The sequence below is a fragment of the Dipodomys merriami genome, unplaced genomic scaffold (assembly GCF_024711535.1).
Source record: "Dipodomys merriami isolate MVZ:Mamm:240054 unplaced genomic scaffold, mDipMer1.0.p SCAF_7, whole genome shotgun sequence".
Taxonomy (NCBI): Eukaryota; Metazoa; Chordata; class Mammalia; order Rodentia; family Heteromyidae; genus Dipodomys; species Dipodomys merriami.
The window spans coordinates 40,006,360-40,029,928 of NW_027206290.1; the positions used below are offsets into that span (position 1 = coordinate 40,006,360).

Genomic DNA, 23,569 nt, shown 5'->3' on the forward strand with positions numbered 1-23,569 from the left:
AAAGCCAGGGTAACATGGGAGGATGAAACATGTATAACTCTTGGTGTAAACTTTGAGTGTGAACTCAAATATTTTCTTTCATTTTCTAATGCATTTAGACTTCCATGAAAAGTGTCCAGACCTGTATTTCTATTGGTTCTAGGGTGTTTATCCAAATTGTGTTCCATCTTTCTTTTGCTTTAATATTTGAACTAAGATTGACTGCCTATCTTGTATGCAGTATTATATAGCCTAGTGTTTTCTCATAGTTTTGTTTTTGCCAGCTGAAAATACAAATAATAACGCCCACACCGCATCTTTTCTTTTCAGTAGGTCACGGTTCAGGGTGTGCATGTAGGATACCTGTGCTTAGTGTCCAGCTTGCAGACATTTACTCTGCTTTCTATGAGATTTTTTTCCCCAAGCTCCTTATACCTAACTATACCTCTGTCCGTAGCTATGAGTGGGAGCAATAACCAAGTGCATGCTGATGGCTATAAGTTATAATTATGTTTTTATTTCAGATATTCAAGGTCAAAGCAGTACAATTGGCTGAGAAGCTCCTGCCTGCCTTCAATACACCTACTGGTATTCCCTGGGCAATGGTGAATCTGAAAAGGTAAACTCTTCCATGTGGTTGCTCATCAGGAAGAATTCAGTTAACTGATTTTTTTTTTTTTTTTTTTGGACCTTTAGTTTTCCAAATGTTCTGAAAGTCTCCGTGTTTTTCAAGACTTATTTTGATTTTCTCTGCATGTGTGTGACTGGATATTGCTTTAAACTGTTTTCTGTTCTGTTTTAAAAGTATCTTTACTTTGAGAGGGGTCAGCTTAGCCTCATTCCAGATGGGCCACCTGCCTTAGCCCTCATTCCAGTCATTACTCTATCTCTCTAAGCCTGGGTTTGTCTCCTTTACCTGTGTGTTTATGCACCATTTGTTTCTCTTATTTATTTCTACTTAACATGGTTAACAGATTCATAAGTCTTCCTTTCTCTTTTTTCTTTTCATACTCTGCCTGCTTTTGTTCTCAGTCAAAGTGTGAAAAGCAATGTGCTAGAAATTAGGACTTCTATTGTTGAATGCCATCATTTTAAAAAATGATGACGGTACCATTCATGACATAGTGTAGGGTCTTTTAAGACTATAGTTGCGAGTGAACTCCTAAAAGTATTTGCAGTCTGTTTCATTCTGAAGGAAAACACAGATTTTTACTTGGATGAGATGTTTTTATTATATAACTGTGTAAATAATATGCAGATCATGTACAAATTAAAATTTGAGTAATGTCAATATTTTAACTTGCATTTAAATTGTGTATGCTGGAATTTTTGCTGCTCATTTTTTTTCTCCAAGTCATATTTACCATTCATCATGTAGACTTTGTAAATTACATGAAAATTTGATGGATGAACTCCTTGCATTCAGACCCCTTGGAATAAAAGTTAGGAGCATCTATTTTTCTGGAGGTGTGACTTTATTTTTAAAAATAACCAATTTCATCATTTCTTACTAATGTAGAGTTTTGAATTACCTTGAGAAGTCAGCCTTTAACAGTGAATATTAATTTTGCTTTATGCCTTTCTGGTTTCATCTACTATGTATAACATGTATTAGCTCGTTTATGAGGGGAAGCTGGCTGGGGTTCTAGAGACACCACCTCATAGGGGTGTGGGCAGTCAATTCCATATGTATATTTATTCTCTTAGTATCATGAAAGATTTTCTGATATTTTCTTCAGTAGCTTGCTAGTGTGCTATAGCTTTCTTAGCAATTAAACCTAATTCTGATAGGGAGAAAGATTGGAGGGGCCTGCCTTTTTCTTTTAACATAAAAGAAAAAACTGAAAAAACAAGCTTATGTCACAGAACATTGTTTGATAAAAAGTTTTCAGGGACCACATCGTGACCATTTTATAAGATAATTGCCCACTTAATTTCTTAGTATACATGTATACAAATGCATTATTGGCATTTACATCATAAATGCAATTATTTGTCTCTTTTTGTATGTGTACTGGAGTCTATGCATTTTCCATATAGGCTTTGCCAGTAACCATCTCACATCTCTTCTGTAACATGATGCAGTATTCAGAGACACAGCATGTACACTTGGCAGAAGCTTCCTTGTGTATTTATGTATCTTTAAATTTTATTTTTACTATTTTTAAGTACTTATACAAAGGAGTTCCTACTCAGCAAATCAGTTTATCAGTGCATCTTTATTGGTAGCACCCCTTCATTGTTCTCTCCTAGCCCAACTCCTCTCCTCAGTTTTGTCAGTTTCATAGGATTTGCTTGCTCTCCACTTCCCCTCTCTCCTTGACCTATGCCACACACCTTTCAAGTAAGTTTCCCAGTACTTACTTGGTAGGACTGTGAGTTTGGTTTTCTAGGGGATTACATTGTTTGAATTCTTTTTCTAGCTGGGCCTTTTAAATGGTTTATTTGGATGCTTCATTCGTGTGTGTGTGTGTGTGTGTGTGTGTGTGTGTGTGTGTGTGTGTGTGTGTGTGTGTGTGTGTGTGTGTGTGTGTGTGTGTGTGTGTGTGTGTGTGTGTGTGTGTGTGTGTGTGTGTGTGTGTGTGTGTGTGTGTGTGTGTTTTGGTGGTCATGGGGCTTGAACTCGGCTTGGGTGCTGTCCCTGAGCTCTTCAGCTCAAGGCGAGTGCTCTACCACTTCAGCCACAGTGCCACTTATGGTTTTCTGGTTGTTAATTGGAAATAAGAGTCTCATAGACTTAACTGCCTAGGCTGACTTTGAACTGCAATCCTCACATCTCAGCCTCCTGAATAGCTAGGATTATAGGTGTGAGCCTCTGGTGCCTGGCTTCTTCTGTGTTTTATAATTTCTCATTTAATGATACCTCATTGGACATACTTGAGATCATCCATGTGAGACCCAGCCTAGTTACATCATACTTTGTAAATTCATTTCTGAGTCAGTGGTACTAGTTTCCATTATTTTTCTATCTACTGCTATGATAGCCTTCTGTTATCTGGGCGCTGGTGGCTCACGCCTGTAATCCTAGCTACTCAGGAGGCTGAGATCTGAGGATCACAGTTCAAAGCCAGCCTGGCAGGAAAGTCTGTGAGACTCTTATCTCCAATAAACCACTCAAAAGCCGGAAGTGGTGCTGTGGCTCAAGTGGTAGAGCTTGCCTTGAGCTGAAGAGTTGAGGGACAGTGTTCAGGCCTTGAGTTCAAGCCCCACTACCAGCCAAAAAAAAAGAATGATTACCGGATCAAAGGGCATATGTTTTTCTTCTGTGGGATAGATACTCAGTTGTAAGTTTGCTATAGGAAAGGGATTTAGTAGATGCTACTGAAGTGTTTTCTGCATAGTCTGTGGAATATCACACTCTTGCCCCTGTGTGGGAGCATACGGGTCTTGAGGCGCATGGGTGCTGTTGTTTCCCATGGACTGGTGGTTGTCACTCATCGCTGTTTTTTGCCATTGTTTGGCTTCCCCATTCCATTACTTCATGCTTTATTTGTCCTATTTCTACTTGGAGTTATCTTGTTATTTTAATCTTTCTCCATACATAGTCACTAATTTTAGACCTCTCCTCTGCATTAATTATTACTTTCCTGATTAAATTAATGGTAATGTTGTAATTCCTAGAATAATCACACAAGCAAAAAGAAATCAGTACAGAAACTAGAATACTCAAAAAAAAAAAAAAAGCTCAATAATGAGGACAGAAAAGAGAACCGAAGAACTGATAAGAAAAAATTATAATCCTAGCTACTCAGGAGGCTGAGATTTGAGGATCATGATTCAAAGCCAGCTGGGGCAACAAAATCTGAGACTTACCTCCAATAAACTACTCAGAAAAATCTGGAAGTGACACTGTGGCTCAAGTGGTAAAGCACTAGTCCTGAGCACAGAGAGGCTTGGGGACAGTGGCCCAAGCCCCAGGATTGGCTAAAAACAACAACAACAACAAAAACCAACAACAAACCAATTCTAGGCTTGTCTGAAGGACAGTAGTGAAAAATTAAAACAAATATTGCCTAGAATCATCAATACAAATCTATAATTGAAGGATAACCTCAAGTTTAAAACCATATTTAGGGGTGGAGAATATAGGTCAGTGATGGAGTGTGTGTCAGATAAGCTTGAAGCTCAGGTTTAATTCTCAGGGCTGGGGAAAAAATAGAATGTATGTGTGTGTGTGTGTGTGTGTGTATATATATATATATTACATATACATATATATGTATATATATCACATATACATATATATGTATATATATAGACTCACACTTAAGCATATATAATTAATTATAGAACTGACCAGTAAACATTTAAATGATGCTAAATCCTAATGGTAAGAAACAATTATAAAACACTCATCTAGTTATGAGATTTCCCACACAGATAGGTAAAAATCTTGACAACACTTTTTTGGGGGTTGCTTTTGTTCCTTTTACATTTTGTCACAAAACAGACTCCATATTATTAAAACAACCATTATATAAAGCTGTTGTATTTATCCTTAATCAAAGAAGGAGGTTTTTTATTTGACAGAACATTACCATCTTTTGCGAATGAGGAGGAAAGACCATTTTTGCATTGTAGGTTTACATATATAGAAGTTTATTCTTATCAAAAGCCATAAACTTCTTGAACAGGTAAGGAAATAGAGTTATGGGTGAAGGAAGCCATACATAAGAAATTTTGTCATAGTGTACATTTCATAAAAACAGAACTACAAGTATAGTTTAAACTTCCAAGGGAAAGGGGAGAAAGTTTGGTAGTCACAGATAAAATAATATGCTGCCACATAAGAGGTATCATAGGGAGATATTTCTGTTATACTAGAAATATTTATAACCAGGCTATGGCAACAAATGATAAGGATTACCCTATGTAGTCACAGATGTACAATTTGAGAATGAATGGATTTAAAATGATTTATTTACTTAAAGTGATTATTTAAAGCATGTAACAAACTGAATTACATTTTTTTTCTGAATTACATTTTGAGTTTATTGTAAAACATTTTTCAAAATACAAATAATTACTAAACAAAGAAGAATGGCTAATACATTTATCTAAATTTGAAGTGATCACCTTCACTGGTAACTCCTTTTGAGAAAATATTCCTCTTATATTTGCTTAAACCAAATTCTGTTTTAATACAAGACACTTTTAGTTCTAAACTTTTTAAAAATGTGAAATGTGCTCATATTTTCACAAATAGATCTTCTTACTTTCATTTAGAGTACCTCATGTAAATAGATTTTTTTGTTGAAATAAGACGTGTGTGTGTGTGTGTGTGTGTGCGCGCGCGCGCGCGCGCACTCTACTGCTTGAGCCATAGTGCCACTTAAGCTTTTTTGGTACTTAATTGGAGATAGGAGCCTCATGGGCTTTCCTGCCTGGGCTGGTTTCACACTGCCATCCTCAGATCCCAGCTTCCTGAGGAGCTCGGATAAGACTTCTGATTTTTAGATTAGTGTAAGTTTTCTTCTGACTCAGATAACACGGAGCTGCAGGACTTGCCAGTTTTACCCCATTGGTGTCGACAGTATGAATATGTGTCACTGAAATATTTCTTTGATTTAGATGATAAAAATAACATTTATTTGCTCTATAAATACATGTAATTGAAAATTGTTGTTCTGCGAGGTGATTATTTCTAAAGTCAAGATTTGCCACTTGAAATTGCACATTGTTTGAGTGCTTTAATTATTTAGTTCATTCCATTCTTCTGTTTGGATAAATTGCAGCCAACGTTTGAAATTGGACTCGTTTCGTTGAATACACTGATTAAATATTTTCAGTGGATTTTGAACAAAATATAAACCAAAATATAGATGAGTCATTATTAAAACATTTAAATACAATTATGGGATGCTAAGGCTGAGCTAGCATGGGCTTCGTGAGATGTCTGTCAAGCATTTCTTTATTCCTGTTGCTGGCGGTCAGTCAGGAGAGAAACCATGTTTGTTAATTGTGTTGTATGCACAGTTTTCGTGTTTTTCTGATGAGTATGTTTGAAAACCTACATTTTAATAATGAATCATAATTTGTAGAAGAAATAGATCTAGTAGGTTTGGGGCAACTCATCAGTTTTTGTAGTTGGAAGTTTCTGTGCTCATGAGTTTTCTATAATTTGTATAGATCTTTTGTGAATCAGTAGAGTATATGTAGATGTCAAATGTAATGTTTAGATCCTTTCTGTGACGCTGTATGTAAAATAGAAAATGAAAAGTCTTTTTTAGAATTTAGTATTTTGAAAAATGTACGAATGTGCTATGAATGAAACATAACTTCGTGAGTTTTGGCCAGAAAATGTTTGTAGGATAGACTATTAGACTTTTATATCTGCCCACACATCGTCCATCTGCTATATAGAAACTTAGCTGATTTTTCTCAATGACATGTTTTGTTCCTAAACATGCCATAAATGTCTGTAATATTCCATCATAATTCCAATACAAACAAAAACGCAGAGATTTTTCCTTGGCCTAGAGAATTCTTGCATAATCTGGATTGTGTCTAGCTCTCTAAACTTAACCTTTACTTATCCTTACTCTGAGCTCTAACCATTCCAGCCCTGCCTTTCTCTCTGGGCCATTGTGCTTGCTGTTTCCCATACTAGGAATTCTCTTCCAAGTCTCTTCATCAAGGCCTGCTTTTCACCGCATCTCAGCTGAAATTGTTTAACCTCAGAAACTCTTCTCTGAATATAACATCTGAAGAGTGGAGCTGGCTAGCCAGCCTTTTCACTTGCCTCCAGAAACTCTTCTCTGAATATAACATCTGAAGAGTGGAGCTGGCTAGCCAGCCTTTTCACTTGCCTCCCCTCCCTCCCGGCCCCATCTGCCTCTCTTGAGTAGTGTCTCATTGTGTACCTGTGGTTGACCTGGAACTTGCTGTGTAGCCCAAGCTGCCCACAAGCTCACCATTTTCCTGCCTCTGCTTCTTGGGCACTGGCATTTCAGGCATGTGCCACCACACCCAACTCTAATGTACTTTCTGTTGTTTGTTCCATACTGTTATTTCCTGCTTGTTCTCTCTCTTTTTTTTTGGGGGGGGGGTCCGGTCCTGGGGCCTGAACTCTGGGCCTGGGCACTGTCCCGCAGCTCTTCAGCTCAAGGCTAGCACTCTACCACTTGAGTCACAGCGCCACTTCCGGGTTTCTTCTTTTTTGCTTATGTGGTGCTGAGGAATCGAACCCAGGGCCTCAGGCATGCAAGGCAAGCGCTCTACCACTTGAGCCAACTTCCCAGCCCCTCCTGCTTGTTCTCTTCATAGCAGCTGTCACTTGTTCTGTGGGCTTACTTGGTGTGGGAGCAGACATGTTACCTGCCAGGCTTACCTGGGTCCCTCTCATAGCAGAGTAGGGACTCATTATTTGTGAAGTGAATGATGGCTTTACATAGTTACTATGTTTTTTATTATTTCTTTGATTTTACTAGTTATAAAAATCTCTTAGTGGCATTTCCTTCCATAATTTCCAGAGGCAGTGTAAAAATAGCCATCTACAATGAAAGAAATTTAAGCAAGGTGGTGATATATCCCAATGTAGATTTTAATATATTCTTACACAGGTCAGTAAAACAAAGAAAACTGAATTGCTATTGTACAAGTAGATATATTTGAGAAGAAAATATATATTTGACTTCTTCCTAGAAGTAAGAGAACATCGCAGAGAATGGTTTAGAATTCTAGTCAGAATAGCCCATGAAGAATAAATCTGGACTTAAATTTCTGAGTGGAACAACTCTTATCAGATTACCCTTTCACCAAAACAATCATAAAAGCTAGACAAAGATGTATAAAAACAAATGGTTTGAAGGGTCCGTGCAGCTAGCCAGGGCTTGTGGGGCTGTGATCTTAAAGAAGGCTGTCCCCCTAAGGCCGCTTTGAGGCAGGGTCTCCTGACACAGGGCAAACTGGCCTCTCCTGTGTGCTAATGCTCCAGACCATGTCCTGAGGGAGAGCCCTAGCCTAAAGTCAGTCTTTGAGGGCCAGAGGAGACTGTACCAACTGTCAGGTCTTGAACTGCTGCAGTGATTTGAGATATAACACACAGTCTCAGGTAGGAAGGAATCATGGAGGAAAAGCGCAAGCATTGATGTCATAGGTGTTGTACAACTGCATATACATTGGACAAAACGCAAAGAAACCCAGCAGAAACTCGCAGAAGGAGCATAGCAGGCAATGAAAAGATTTAACAGCCCCATTGGACTAAGAGACCAGAGACTGGTGCTTGGCGAGGAAGCCAGCATCCCTGGTTTATAGCTGAGGTCCCAGATCCACTGTATCCAACCTGTGCTCAGGAGAAATTAAATGTTTCTTAAAAGATAATGTCATTTAAGGGGCTGTGAAGGTAGTTCAGCAGTAGAGTGCTTACCTCACATGTATGAGGCCCTAGGTTTGATTCCTCAGCACCCTATAAACAGAAAAGGCTGGAAGTGGCACTATGGCTCAAGTTGGTAGAGTGCTAGCCTTGAGCTAAAGAGCTCAGGGATAGTGTCCAGGCTTAAAGTTCAAGCCTGACCAACCAAAAAATAAGATATGTCAAGTTTTCGTTTGTGTAGTCATGTTGCACATAAAAATAGGGTAGGCTAAAAAAATGAAGTAATATTATCCTACAGATTGTATATATAAAAACTAAATATCCACAAGATTACCACTATAAGTTTTCAAAATAGAAAATAATTGTATCTGTCCCAAGGGACAATCAATAGGGGATTGATTAAATACATTATGCATATTTATAGAATGTGGTAGTCTTCACATAGGTACTACCAGAGTTGTTTGAGGTAGGGCCATTCTTTATTGTATGATGCTGTTCTGGTCATAGCAGAACATTTTCTGTCTTCAGGACTAGCACAATAAATCCAAGTTTTGAGACAAGTTAAAATGCTCTCACATATTGGTGTGCCTCTGGAGTGGTATATTCTAGCTGAGAGCCTTCTCATCATGGAGGTCTGGGCAGCTCAGGAAAATGAGAGTGCTGTTTGTGGTCTGATATGGAGAAAGTGCTCAAGCGCATTGCAGGGTTTCAGTGCAAGGGGCAGAGCAGTTGGCACAGTTGGCTCATGCTGTATTTTAAGGAAGTAGGAAAATAATAACATAGGGTTATTTACATATGCACTTGGGATGCTGAGTATGTAGGGTATGAGTGAGGGTGGAGCTTGGTGGTAGAAAGTGAATGAGAATGTATGAAAGCTATTCAAATGTATATTTTTGGTATCTTTTCTTCTTTTTTTTTGAAACAAGGTTTACTGTGCAACCCAAGCTGGCCTGAAATCTCACTGTGTAGCACAGGATGGTCTTGAATTTGTAATCCTTCTGCCTTAGCCTCCTGAGTGCTAGGGTTATAGACACACACACACGCACGCACGCATGCACGCACGCACGCACACACACACACACACACACACGGGTTTTACAACACACACAGTGTCTTGGGTTTTGGAGCTTGAACTCAAGGTCTTGTGTGTGCTCATGGCAAACTTTGGCCTGGCTTTTGACTAGTTATTTGGAAATGGAGTCTCAGACTTTCTGCATGGGCTTGCTTGGTGCCTCAATTCTGGAGGTCTCAGTTCCCTAAGTAGTTAGATTACAGGTGCAGCCAGCAACCAGCTATTATCTTTATTTTTATTTTTTTAATCTTTATTTTAAACATAGGTATAATTGCCTATTAAGGTATTTTATAATTTAAAATTTAAGTTTACTTAAAGTATTGTGTTTTATATATAATACTTCTAATTATATAGTTTCTAAGATTTATATAAAATGTATATGTTTATTTTTTAAAGTTTTGATCTTTTTCAACCTTTTTCCTTTATCTTGGCTTTCATTTAGTGGAGTAGGACGGAACTGGGGCTGGGCATCTGCTGGTAGCAGTATCCTGGCTGAATTCGGCACACTGCACATGGAGTTTGTTCACCTCAGCTACCTGACAGGGGACCTGGTTTACTTCAAAAAGGTTAGTCACCCTTCTTCTTGAGTTTCTTTGTCTCAAGAGTCCTTGAAGAGTTGTCCAAAGTCCTTTCTATGTACACTTACCAGGATTCTGACCTTTGTTATTTCCCTACTTATAAATCATTCAAAGAAATCTCTTTCTCGGGGCTGGGAAGGTGGCTCAGTGGTAGACCACTTGCCTTGCATGCATGAGGCCCTGGGTTTGATTCCTCAGCACCACATAAGCAAAAAGAAAAAAGCTGGAAGTGTCACTGTGACTCAAGTGGTAGAGCACTGGCCTTGAGCTGAAGAGCTGAGAGCACCCAGGCCCCACGACCGGACCCCCCAAAAAAAAATCTCTTTCTCTACTTAGATAAATTATTAAATCATTAGTTTAGAGGTTAAAACGACCCTTAGGTTTAAAAAAAAATTCATTGAAATTTCTATCCAGTATTGTTCTGAAAGGTCCTTGCTAGTGTGGTAAGACAAAACCAAAGTGAACAAAGAGCTTAATTAATGAAAAGGAAGAAAGAAAATAATAATTCATAGATTACATGGCCGTCTACCTAATATACTAGGGCAGTATACTCTTATTTTTGGTGCTAAGGATTGAACTTAGGAACTTGTACAAACTAACATTCACTCTACATCTGAGTATACCCTTGTGCCAGTCTCCATAGAAACAGGTTTCATATTTTTCCATAGGATATCAACTTTGACTTTCAAAATCAGTAGCATTTCTCTATACCAGCTACAAAGGGCAAGAAATATCATTTTTTAAAAAGATACTTTGTAAATTTCCCCACAAGCCAGTAATATTACCAAAGATAAACAAGTTAAAAAAAAAAAAAAGTCCAAAACTTTACTGAAGGACGTTGAAGAGGTCCTAAATAGGTGACAGGTGGATCACAGGCTGATGGACCAAAAGTCATGTTCTGAGAAGCTATGGAAGGAATCTTAGGAAAGCTGTGTTTGTGCCTGCAGACTGGTGAGGGGAGGGATGCAGCATTGCCAATCTAGTTGGCAAGGGAGAAGCAAAAGCTAAAAGCTATGTTTATATCAAGACTCAGTCTATTCTCTTTTATCAAAACTTTCTTATGAGTAGCTGAGTCAACAAAAAGGAACATGAGGGGCTGGGAAGATGGCTCAGTGGTAGAGCGCTTACCTTGCATGCATGAGGCCCTAGGTTTGATTCCTCAGCACCACATAAGCAAAAAGAAAAAAGCCAGAAGTGGCGCTGTGGCTCAAGTGGTAGAGCGCTAGCCTTGAGCTGAAGAGCTGAGGGACAGCGCCCAGGCCCAGAGTTCAGGCTCCACAACTGGGCAAAAAAAAAAAAAGAAAGAAAAGAAAAGAAAATGATAAAGAATAGTACGAAGTTGGTTCATGGAATTATTACCACTGAGAGTGTTGTAGATGATACTGGTCTCCAGTATGAAGGAACAGGGAATATCGATGATATTCCTGAGCCCATTGCTAACGTGCCATAACCAACTCCAGCCAGGTTAGCAGTGCTAAGACGCCATGGGAAAGGATTAGCTTCGCAGCCAAGTATGGGAGAGAAAGTACTAAGGAAGTCATTTGTGTTAAGTAGGTTGTCCATCTCAAGAGAAAATGAATGTATTACCTATGCAGAACACTTCAGATACATTCTCCAACAAACAAGAGCAAGGACCAGAGCACCTGTGTTGCCATGCTCCTCCCCCCCCCCCCCCCCCAATAGCTATTATCAAGTCTAACCTCCTAGAGGTAGTCACAGTCACAAAGCACAAAAGCTCTTACCCGGGGAACGGCTGCAGCTGCTAGCATGCCCCTCGGTGTTCTCCCCTCTGTCTTCCACGGCACCTGTGGAGTTGAGACATATGTATGAACGGAACAATATTTTTAAAGTCTAACAGTTTGGTTTTAATTGAGTTTTAGTAATTAAATTCAAATTTAACTTTTTCAAATTTATACTTCTAATAAAAATGTTATGGTTACATTTCTATGAAATTATCTCTGTTCTTGAAGTTATTTCTGTTCTTATATTCAATATTATGTTATACCTGTTCATAAATATCTGTTTATTATACTTGGAATAATACTTATCACTAAGGTTTCTGATAGCTGTTTCTGGATAGGAGGGTGTTGAGATTTAACAGATTTCTATCTGCATTTCTTTTCTTTGTTCTACTTTTTTGTTTGATTTTAAAATTTCAATCATATATCTTATAAAAATAAGGAACCAGTCCTCCCACAAAAAGTTGTGTCTTTTGTTCCCTGTTATTGGACATGTAAGAATTGGAGGCAAAGACATGTGAATTTGGAGAAATCTAAGGCCAGCTTGCTCTCTAAGCTCAAGATCAACCATACTACATAGAAAAATTAAAAAATAATAAGGAACCGTTTAAAAATTAGAAACTTTTACTGACCACCACACACAAAAAGGCAGACGTGGGTGTAATACTTCTTAAGTAATAGAGGAAAAAGAGCAAAAGCTTAGGCTTTGTCAAGCTTTGATGACATTGGTTTTGTTAATTGCATTCTTTATTTTGTTTAGGTCATGCATATCCGGAAATTACTTCAGAAAATGGACCGTCCAAATGGCCTTTATCCAAATTATTTAAACCCAAGAACAGGGCGCTGGGGTCAGTGTAAGTATTTCTAGTTCAATCGATGCTTTGTTTAAAGGTTACTTGAAAGCTGTGAGGTGTTAGAAAGTTTGGCTTGGGTCTGCTCCTGTGCTCTTCCTGTGCCGTTACCTTTGGCAAGTCTAACCTGTCCTAGGTTCAGCTCTTCTACTTGTAAAGTGGAAACGGTAACACTTAACGACTTTACTGAAAGTTAGTGTCTTAGTGTAAGGGGTATTCTAACTAGTATCTTCATGGAAATAAGAACATGGCTTGGGATAAGTATTATATCAGGAATCTGAGACACAATGAGCATTTTGACTGAGTAGAAATGGGACATTCGGTGGAGCACCAGCTCATGTCTATAATCCTAGCTGCTCAGGAGGCTGCAGTCTGAGGATCCCTGTTCAAAGCCAGCCCAGACAGACAAGCCAAAAGACTTACCTCCTACTAACCAGGGAACATCTGAAAGAGGTAGAGATGTGCTAGCCTTCAAGTGGATGTACTAGCCTTCAGCAAAAAAGCTCATCAGGGGCAGCAGCATCAGGGTCCTGAATCCAAGCCTCATTACTGATACACATACACCCCCCCCCCCCAAAAAAAGAGTTAAAATGAAAAAGGCTCTCTGACAAACTATATCTACTTATTCCTTTCACAGGAAATGTTCTGCTGTCTCTTATTTACCAGGCTCTGTGCCAAGTTCTAGCTTGAGACTAGAGATAAAAAGAAGAATAGAGAGGTGTGACCTGAATTTAGGGAGAATTTAGGCTAGCAGGACTAGTATGAATCTTGGTTTTTTGTTTTTTGTTTTTTATTAAGGTTTTTTTTTTTTTAATGGTGATGGCTGGGAATGTGGCTTAGTTGTAGAGTACTTGCCTAGCATGCATGAAGCCCTCAGTACCACATACACAGAAAAAGTTAGAAGTGGTTCTTTGGCTCAAGTGATAGAATGCTAGCCTTGAGCAAAGGAAGCTCAGAGACAGTGCCCAGGCCCTGAGTTCAAGGCCCAGGACTGGCTAAAAAATGGAGGGAAAAAAAAAAGAATGCTTATAAAGAAATATAGCATGGGGGCTGAAAGGTGGCTCAGTGGTAGAGCGCTTGCCTTGCATGCCTGAGGCCCTGGGTTCGATTCCTCAGCACCACATAAGCAAAAAGAAAAAAGCCGGAAGTGGCGCTGTGGCTCAAGTGGTAGAGCGCTAGCCTTGAGCTGAAGAGCTGAGGGACAGCGCCCAGGCCCAGAGTTCAGGCCCCACGACCGGACCCAAAAAAAAAAAAAAAAAAGAAATATAGCATGTATACATAGAATTTTAGTATTTACATGTTGTGCTAGTCCTGTTCTCTTTTGAAAGGTAGACAAACTAATATAAATGTGTTACAACTCTGCCTCTAATAAAACATGTTTGGGTCATTTTTTGAGATTAACGAGCATAATGAAGTAGTACATAAAAAACAAGTTATGATCTTTCAATTTGGTATACTGAAAACACTTAAATTCTGCCAGTTCTCCCTGCCTGAGTACCAAGAGGAGACCTTCACTGTGGCATTGTCTTCAGGCTGCTTTTAAGGATGCTGTCTGTATTTCCGGAAGGTCAGACTGGCTGGTCTGTGCAGTTAGATCTGTCATAGTCTGGATGCCACCTTTGAATTCGTCTCATGTATTTTTCTTCCCTTGAGATTCTTTGCATGCAGCTCACTGTTCTCTTTAATTTGCAGAAAATGTAAGGTCTGATACCGCAACTGAATAGAAATGATACTTTCTGAAAAAGCAGACCCCTGAGAATTGCATTGCTAAACTATAAAAAAAAGTTTTCTTTTTCCATGAAAGAAAAACTGGATTAATGACTACTTGGTGATTTAGATGAATGAATTGCAGATTTTTACTCCTTAGAATTGTATTAAGATTTGGAAATATTCTAACATCTGAGGCAAAATTATGCTTAGTTCCTTTTGTACCTCTTGCCAGGATAGAGTTCATTTCAAAACTATTTAAATATCTTAAGATAAAAATCACTAAAATTCTAAATATGGCAAGACAGATAACCAGAGCAGCCTTTTCTAAGAGTGTCCCCTAAAGAAGAAACAAAGGAAAAGGTGTCCATATTGCTGTGTGCAAGTGTGTTAGCCTCTTGTGTTTCCTAACAATTAAAAGGCAGTCTCAGCCGGGTACTGGTGGCTCATGCCTAAAATCAGAGCTACTAAAAAGGATGAGATCTAAGGATTACTGCTCAAAGCCAGCCAGGACATTAAAATCATAAGACTGCTTCTCCAATTAATCTCCAAAACACTGGAAGTGGAGGTATGGCTTAAGTGGTAGAGCAGCAACTTTGAGCAAAAAGCTAAGGAAGAGTTTGAGGCCCTGATGCAGGCATGTGTACGTACACACACACACCACACCACACCGCACCACACCACACCGCACCACACCGCACCACACCACACACAAAAGCATACTGTCAAAACTAGATGGTTAAACACACACACACACACACACACACACACACACACACACACACACACACACACACACACACACACACACACACACACACACACACACACACACACACACACACACACACACACACACACACACACACACACAAAAGCATACTGTCAAAACTAGATAGTTAAAAATCCAAAGGACAATGGGGTGCCCATGGCTCAAGTCTGTAATCCTTGCTCCTTAGGAGGCTGACATCTGAGGATCATGGTTCAAAGCCAGCCTGGGCAAGAAAGTCCGTGGTACTCTTTATTTCCAAGTAAACGTAAAAAAACCTGGAAGTAGAACTGGCCTTCAGTGAAAAATTGCTTAGGGACAATGCTCAGACCTTTAGATCAAGCCCCAGGACCAGCACACAAAAAATCTAAAGGATGGAAAATGAACATTGGCAAAGATGTGGAAAAATTGGAACCCTTTTTCTCGGTGGTGGGATGTGACATGTTGCAGTCTCTGTGAAAACTTGGCAGTTCCTTGAAAAGTTAAACAGACAATTACATATGAACAGCAATCAACTCCTACACAAACACCCAAAAGATTTGGAACAGGAACCTAGGAAACGGTATGCCCGTATCCACAGCAGCATCACTTACAGTGGGCAAGAGGTAGAAACAGCCAGCCAGGGTTTGAATGTGGTGTGACCACTAATAAAGAGTTCCTGAGCTAGAGTCCCAGGTCTGAGTGTGGTGTTTTTTTGTTTTTTGTTTTTTGGTCGGTTGTGAGGCCTGAACTCTGGGCCTGGGCGCTGTCCCTCAGCTCTTCAGCTCAAGGCTAGCGCTCTACCACTTGAGCCACAGCACCACTTCCGTCTTTTTTCTTTTTGCTTATGTGGTGCTGAGGAATCGAACCCAGGGCCTCAGGCATGCAAGGCAAGCGCTCTACCACTGAGCCACATTCCCAGCCCCTTCTTTACATATTTAAAAATTGAGAGCATCTTATTTTTCTTTTCTTTTGGGTCCAGTCATGAGGCCTGAACTCTGAGCCTGGGCGCTGTCCCTCAGCTCTTCAGCTCAAGGCAAGCGCTCTACCACTGAGCCACCTTCCCAGCCTGAGTGTGGTGTTTTTGAGGGGTGGAATCGTTCAGAGGTTAGGGACTAGCCTTATTAGGCAATGCTTTCATGGGATGAGCTAGATCTTAGAGAGAGGCGGCAGCTCCACTCCTTGGCTCCTGCTTACAGCCACCTTTCCTCTCTGTTTCTCTGCCATGTTGTGGCATTAGGTCTTCCCCAAAGCAGAGGCTGTTGGCCTCCCTGATCTTGAACCTCCAAAACTAGAACTAAATAAATCCCTGTGCCCTTGGCATTTTGTTGCAGCAGCAGCAAATGGAAATAGCCCATGTGCCCAACAGGGAATGTGTAAACAATGTGATATAAACGTGCAGTGAAGTATTACTCAGCTCTAAAAAGTAATGGGGCCGGGCGCTGGTGGCTCACGCCTGTAATCCTAGCTACTCAGGAGGCTGAGATCTGAGGATCGCGGTTCAAAGCCAGCCCGGGCAGGAGAGACCGTGAGACTCCTATCGCCAATAAACCACCAGAAAACCGGAAGTGGCGCTCTAGCTCAAGTGGTAGAGTGCTCGCCTTGAGCTGAAGAGCACAGGGACAGCGCCCAGGCCCAGAGTTCAAGCCCCACGACCGACCAAAATAAATAAATAAATAAATAAAAAGTAATAGGGTTTTGACATGTGATCCACTATGAGTGAGCCTTGAAATTGTTATCTTGAGTGAACAAAGCCTGCCACAAGAGGATTGTTTTATGATTCTACTTATGCCAGGTATCTGGAGTGGTCATATTCATGGAGATAGTTGATGAGAGGTAAGCAGGGGCTTTGGTGAGAGAGGAATGGGGAGGAGAACACCTGCTTTCTATGGATTGGCAGCGATGGTGGTCATGGTGCATACGTCACATGACTGATATCACCAAAGGATACAATTCAAAGCATGAAAATGGCAACTTTCTTATTCCACTTCCACAGTAAAAAGCCCAATGAAAACAGCTCGTTCTTCACTGTTTTGTCCCACAAAGTAAATTCAGGCGACTTTGTAATACATTCCTGCCAGCAGTTACTAATTTGGAGAATGCTTTAGAAAGAGCTGTTGACCGGTTATTTTGGCAAAGGTCTTTGAAGCCCTGCAGAGCTGCCCTTATACCCGTTGGGCAGCTGCAGTCCTCACTGAAGTGTACAATGTGTTCTTTCTCATGGTTTTTCTGTTTTATATCAGCTTCTGAAAAGTATATCACATTCCATTATTATCTTTGAGCAGTATACATCTGTCACATCTATAAATAACGTGCAAAACAAACATTGAACAGAAATTCAACAATCCAGCTTTGGCTAACTGTATTATAATTAGAGTAATGATAATGTCTGATGTGCACATAGCAATCACCATGTATAATTACTGGTAATTACCTTCAGGAAAAGTACTTGGCAGCAGATAGAAAGGAATCTAGTAAGGAACCTAAATTTAAAAGCACATCTTGAGTTTTGTTGTTTTTAGTGATTAATATGAAGAAAATATAGGAAGTCAGTCATTACAGACTCATTAAATTTTATAGCCGTAGATTTAGAATTGTGGAAAAAATAACAATGGGTATACTGTTGGGAATTATGAGACCTATCTTGGCTTTCCAGCTTAATTATTAACTAGGTTATTGAACTTCTCTATGCTTCTGCTTCGTCTCCTAATTGAAGTTACTTAATAGGATGATTGAGTCATATTTGTGAGCCACTGTGTTTAAAAATGTTTCACATTAATTTTTATTCTAGAATTTCCTGTAGGAACACTACAAGAAATAGCTTCTATTAGAGATTTTTTCATGACTAATTTCAAGGATGCTGGGATAGGTCATGCAAACCATGCATGCTTATGAATGTTCTGTATGGGAATATAGTTTCTCAATGTCAAGAGGCCCTGAACTGGCATGGCTCAAAGTGGGAGTTGAGACTCAAGTAGTAGAGCAGAAAGAGCCTACTGAGAGCATGAGATTCTTTTTTGTTTTGTTTTGGTCAGTCATGGGGCTTGAACGCTGGGCCTGGGCACTGTGCCTGAGCTCTTCAGCTAAAGGCAAGTGCTCTACCTCTTGAGCCACAGCACCACTTCCAGTTTTTTGATGGTTTATTGGAGATAAGAGTCTCACGGACTTTCCTGCCTGGGCTGGTTTGGATCGCGATCCTCAGATCTCAGCCTCCTGAGTAGCTAGGATTACAGGCGTGAGCCACCAGCGTCTGTGGAGCATGAGATTCTTGAGTTCAAGCCCTGGGACTGGCACTGGTGCACACCGCACACACAAACATATACACACAATTGTTTTCCTAATTGTTGACTTTTCAGATTTTAACATATATTCAGGATACAAGTCCTTTAGGAAAAATACTCTTGACTACCAAGTACTTTTTCTCTGTTTGTGGCCTGTCTTTTCATTCATTTGTTAATATTTTATTTTATTTTATTTTGTGAACATACTGTACAGAGGGGTTACAATTACATGGGCAGGATAATGTGTACATTTCTTATCAAGCATTGCAGCCTCCTCCTTTGTTTACCCTTCACATCCCTTCCCAGCCTCCCCCCATTTGTTAATATTGAAGAGTAGGAAGTTCAAATTTGCTCTCCATTTTTGTCAGATTTTTTTAATTAACTTTTTTGGTGTCACCTCTAGGAAATCTTTGCCTAATTTATGGTCACAAAGATGTTTCTAAAATTTCCTAAGTAAGTTTTTTTGTTGTTTTGTTTTTTCCCAATCCTGGGGCTTGAACTCAGGGCCTGGGCACTGTCCCTGAGCTTCTTTTGTTCAATCAAGGCTAGCACTCTACCACTTGAGCCACAGCATCACTTCTGGCTTTTTCTATTTATGTGGTACTGAGGAATAGAACCCAGGGCTTCATGCATGCTAGGCAAGCACTCTACTGCTGAGCCACATTCCCAGCCCTTAAGTACGTTTTATATTCAGGTCTGTCATCCATTTTGAGTGGATTTCTTATAGGGATCACCTTTTGTATGCGTGTGGATGTCCAAGTGTTTGAGGACAATTTGTTAAAAGGTAGTCATTTCCTCCACTGCATTTCCTTCCTATCTTTTGTTTAAAATTAGTGGTCTAGGGGCTGGGAAGGTGGCTCAGTGGTAGAGTGCTTCCCTTGCATACATGAGGCCCTGGGTTCGATTCCTTAGCACCACATAAGCAAAAAGAAAAAAAGCCAGAAGTGGCGCTGTGGCTCAAGTGGTAGAGTGCTAGCCTTGAGCTGAAGAGCTGAGGGACAGCGCCCAGGCCCATAGTTCAGGCCCCAGGACCGGACCCAAAAAAAGAAATTAGTGGTCTAAGTTGGCTGTGGTGGTACATACTTGCAATCTAACGCTTAGAACACCACTTGCAATCTAACGCTTAGAACACCAGCCTAGGCTATACCGTGAGACCCTGCTTTAAAACAACAATAACAACAAAATTGTCCATTTAGGTATGGGTTTGGTTTTGAACTCTGTTCTCTCCTATTGGCCTGTTTATCATTATTCAGATACTTTTTTTGTTTTTGGTTGGTTGTGGGGCTTGAACTCAGCCTGGCGCTGTCCCTCAGTTCTTCTGCTCAAGGTGAGCGCTCTACCACTTGAGCCACCGCTCCACTTACATTTTCTGGTGGTTCATTGGAGAGAAGTCTCATGGATGCTGCTGCCCAGGCTGGCAGATCTCAGCCTCATGGGTAGCTGGGGTTATAGGTATGATCCAGTAGTGCCCAGCTACCGTCATGTTCTGAGTAGTATCTGTTTGTAAGTCTTGGAATCCATAGTGTTGGCCTTCTGATTGTTTTGCTTTATGTCAAAATTGTTTTTGCTGCCCAGGTTCTTTGCATTTCCATTTTATTACTTTTTTTTTTTTTCTGTCTTCTATTACTTTCTGCTTGTGTTGCTGAGGATCTACCCTTGGGTCTCCTGGTCAAGTACTTCATGAGCCACATTCCCCATCCTTCCATGTTAACTCAGAATTGTCTTCCAGAAAAGTCTGCGGGGACTTTGATTATGATTGCCTAAGATCAATGGACTATGGACTTCTTTTTTTGTTTGTTTGTTTGTTTTTTAACTGTATTTTTTTTGTCTTTTTTGGTACTAGGGATCAAACCCAGGACATTGCACTTGCTAGGCAAGCGCTTTGCCATTGAGCTACATCCCAGCCCGGACTTGGACTTCTTTTTTTTTTTTTTTTGGGTCTGGTCGTGGGGCCTGAACTCTGGGCTTGAGAGCTGTCTCTCAGCTCTTCAGCTCAAGGCTAGCGCTCTACCACTTGAGCCACAGCACCACTTCCGGCTTTTTTCTTTTTGCTTATATGGTGCTGAGGAATCGAACCCAGGGCCTCAGGCATGCAAGGCAAGCGCTCTACCACTGAGCCAACTTCCCAGCCCCCTTGGACTCCTTAATACTAGCAGTTAGCACGAAATATTTCTGCCTGTTCATTTATTTAGGTGTTCCTTTATAATTTCTCAAAAGTAGTTTACAGCTTGCAGGGTATAGATCTTTCATATCTTGCCAGATTTATCTGTAAATATGTCATGCTTTATGTTATAAACTGTGTTTTTCTTTCTGTCTTTTATGGCTGTTGCTAATATAGAAGAATTAGTTGATGTTAGTATATTAATCTTGTATATGTGAATTGCTGTACTCAATAAATTGTTCTAGTAATTTGTAAATACCATTTGAATTTTCTATGTAGATCGTATTTTCTCCAAATAAGAGACAATTTTAGTTTTTAATTTCTAATCTAGCTGCTGTTTAATTTTTTTATTGTTGTTGTTGGTAATAGGACTTGAACTCAGGGCCAGAGTGCTCTCCCTGAGCTTTTTTTTGCTCAAGGCTGGTGCTCTGCTTCTTTTGAGCCATAGCTCCACTTCTGGTTTTTTGGTGGCTAATTGGAACTAAGTCTCACAGACTTCCTACCTGAGCTGGCTTTGAACCTCAGTTCTCAGATCTCAGCCTCCTGAGTGAGTAGCTAGGATTATAGATATGAGGCTATACACCAGACCCAGCTGTTTAATTTTTTTTTTGGTGGGGGGTGTCCGGTCATTGAGCCTGAACTCCTTGCCTGGGCGCTGTCCCTCAGCTCTTCAGCTCAAGGCTAGCGCTCTACCACTTGAGCCACAGCGCCACTTCCAGCTTTTTCCTTTTTGCTTATGTGGTGCTGAGGAATTGAACCCAGGGCCTCAGGCATGCAAGGCAAGCGCTCGACCACTGAGCCACCTTCCCAGCCCCCAGCTGTTTAATTTTTATGCTTAGTTGTACTAGCTAGAACTTAATGTTGAAGAAAAGTAATGGTGATCATTCTTGTCCTGTTCCTGATGTTAGAGAGCACCCTGCCCTTCATCATCAAGGGAGTTGCTTTCCTTCCTTCCTTTCCTTCCCTCCCTCCCTCCCCCTTCCTCCTTCCCTCCCTCCCTTCCTTCTTACCATCTGTCTGTCATCTTGCTATCTCTATCAATCCATTTATCCATCTTTCTTCTATTGTCTCATTGAAGGAGTTTGCTGGGGTTGATGAGAGGTGATTTTTTTTGTTGTTCCTGTTTTTTAAATCAGAATGATGGTCAGATTTTGTCAACTTGTTTTTATTATTATGTTTGCATTGTTAATACAGTAAACTACTTTGATGGATTTTAAATACTATATCCTGAACTCCGAATAATGTTTTGTGAGGTTTCATTTTGTTCACTGACATTACTGTGTAGGTTTCCTTATTTGTCTATTTTAGTATGCTTGTTGTGATCTTATAGGATTATTAATGAGGTGATATCTCATCTTCGCTTTCTCCTGAAGATATTCTTAGTTCTTTAAATATGCTTGGAATTTGCTGGGTTAGCCATCTGGCCTGGCATTTTTTTAAGAAAAGTTTTAGTGTGTGTGTGTGTGTGTGTGTGTGTGTGTGTGTGTGTGTGTGTGTGTGTGTGTGTGTGTGTGTGTGTGTGTGTGTGTGTGTGTGTGTGTGTGTGTGTGTGTGTGTGTGTGTGTGTGTGTGTGTGTGTGTGTGTGTTACACACCTTTTAATTCATTTTTTCTGATTAAAAAAAATCTGTTCTTTCTCAAGTGGATTTTAGTCATTCTGTCTTTTCAATAATTGTTTACTTTACCAAAATGTCTTAACTTTTTGGCATAAATTTGTTTTTAATACTCCCTAATGTCCCTTTTGTCCCTGTAGATTCTATCTTACTGATTTTTGCCTCACACTTCATAATGTATTTTTCATTTGGGTTGTTGTTTTGGCTTTTATAGTGTCTTAAGGTTGGAACTGAGGTTTTTTGGAGGGTGGTTAATTGGAGATAAAAGTCCAGTTGCATATTTTTCTGCCAGATTGACTTCTCTTCTCCCTTGTTATAGATCACACGTCTGTTGGGGGCCTGGGGGACAGTTTTTATGAGTACTTGCTGAAAGCATGGCTGATGTCGGATAAAACTGACCACGAGGCCAGGAAGATGTATGACGATGCTGTGGAGGTAGGTGTGGGAGGCCTACTTACACTGTGTGTGTCTCATACTCACACACAGCACCACACTACACTGTAGGGTTCGAATGGAAATCCTCCTTTTGTCTGGTCTTTGTGACATTTTAAGGAAATTGTTGAAGAATTTAGTATACCGTATTATTGAAATTTTAGCTACTTTATAATTAGTGTCTGTAGAGATTAGAATGTCTAGTTGACTGTGCATTTCCATCAACATTTTTTTCCCCAAAGAACTACTTGAGTCCACACTTGGCGAACATCATGGGTAAACACTACAGTAGTGTCAGCACTTTACAGTGCTTTTTATGTGCAAGGATTGTTCTAACTCTTTGTCCTTATTACCACTTCACAATAATGTACTGAAGGTCACACAACTAGCTGGTAGGTGACGAGGGCTGGAACTGAACCATCTTGTTACAGATCTGTCCTCCTTGCTGTGTGGCTGTAGTTCATCTTCATGTGACCTCACAGAACAGTGTTTTCACAGGTTCAGCTGGAGCAGGGTCATACCAGAATGTTGTCAGTTTTGGTGCTGTTAATGTTAGTAAAGATGTGTTCGACTTCTGTTTACTAGTGGTAGGAGGGTTAAGATAGGGTCTCACCAGAGCCCATGCCAGCCTTGACCTTGGGATCCTCCTGGATCAGCCAGGAGTAATAATATAATATCATATACAACATTGTCATATATATCATATATAATACTTCTGAGTCCAAAAGAAAACTAGTAATAAAAAGCCCAATTTTTTACTTTTATACTAGCAAGTTCCTAAGGACAAGTTGACTTATAGGTAATTATAACCTAGTAAGATATGTTGTAAAATATAATAGAAACATTTATAACAAGTCCTTAGACATTTATGGAGTACCTCATATGCAGAGCATGCTAGCTGTGAAGTCCACAAGATGGAAACGTATGCCCTGTGCTTGTTAGATGTGTTAAAGACTATCAAGGTAATGGAAACAGCTGCAGAAATTTATAGTTCAGTGAGAATCTTTGACCACTTTTGGCTCTCAGCCACCTCCCATTCCTCCATGCAATTAATTATTAGTTATAAGAGCACCATTCAGCTGGGCGCTGGTGGCT

The 23,569-nt window shown here is 40.0% G+C and overlaps 1 protein-coding gene and 1 non-coding gene across 2 annotated transcripts in view; both read left to right on the top strand.

Moving 5' to 3' along the window:
- Man1a2 (mannosidase alpha class 1A member 2) overlaps positions 1-23,569 on the top strand; it is a 75,984-nt gene that overhangs the window by 36,275 nt on the left and 16,140 nt on the right. Inside the window, exons 6-9 of the mRNA XM_070006440.1 lie at positions 504-598; positions 9,808-9,931; positions 12,443-12,536; positions 22,362-22,477. Of these exons, the coding sequence (XP_069862541.1) occupies positions 504-598; positions 9,808-9,931; positions 12,443-12,536; positions 22,362-22,477 (429 nt within the window). The remainder of the gene's footprint in view (positions 1-503; positions 599-9,807; positions 9,932-12,442; positions 12,537-22,361; positions 22,478-23,569) is intronic.
- On the top strand, positions 12,132-12,262 carry LOC138817377 (small nucleolar RNA SNORA38). Its single transcript, XR_011368834.1, has one exon. It is a non-coding gene; the product is annotated as a small nucleolar RNA SNORA38 (small nucleolar RNA).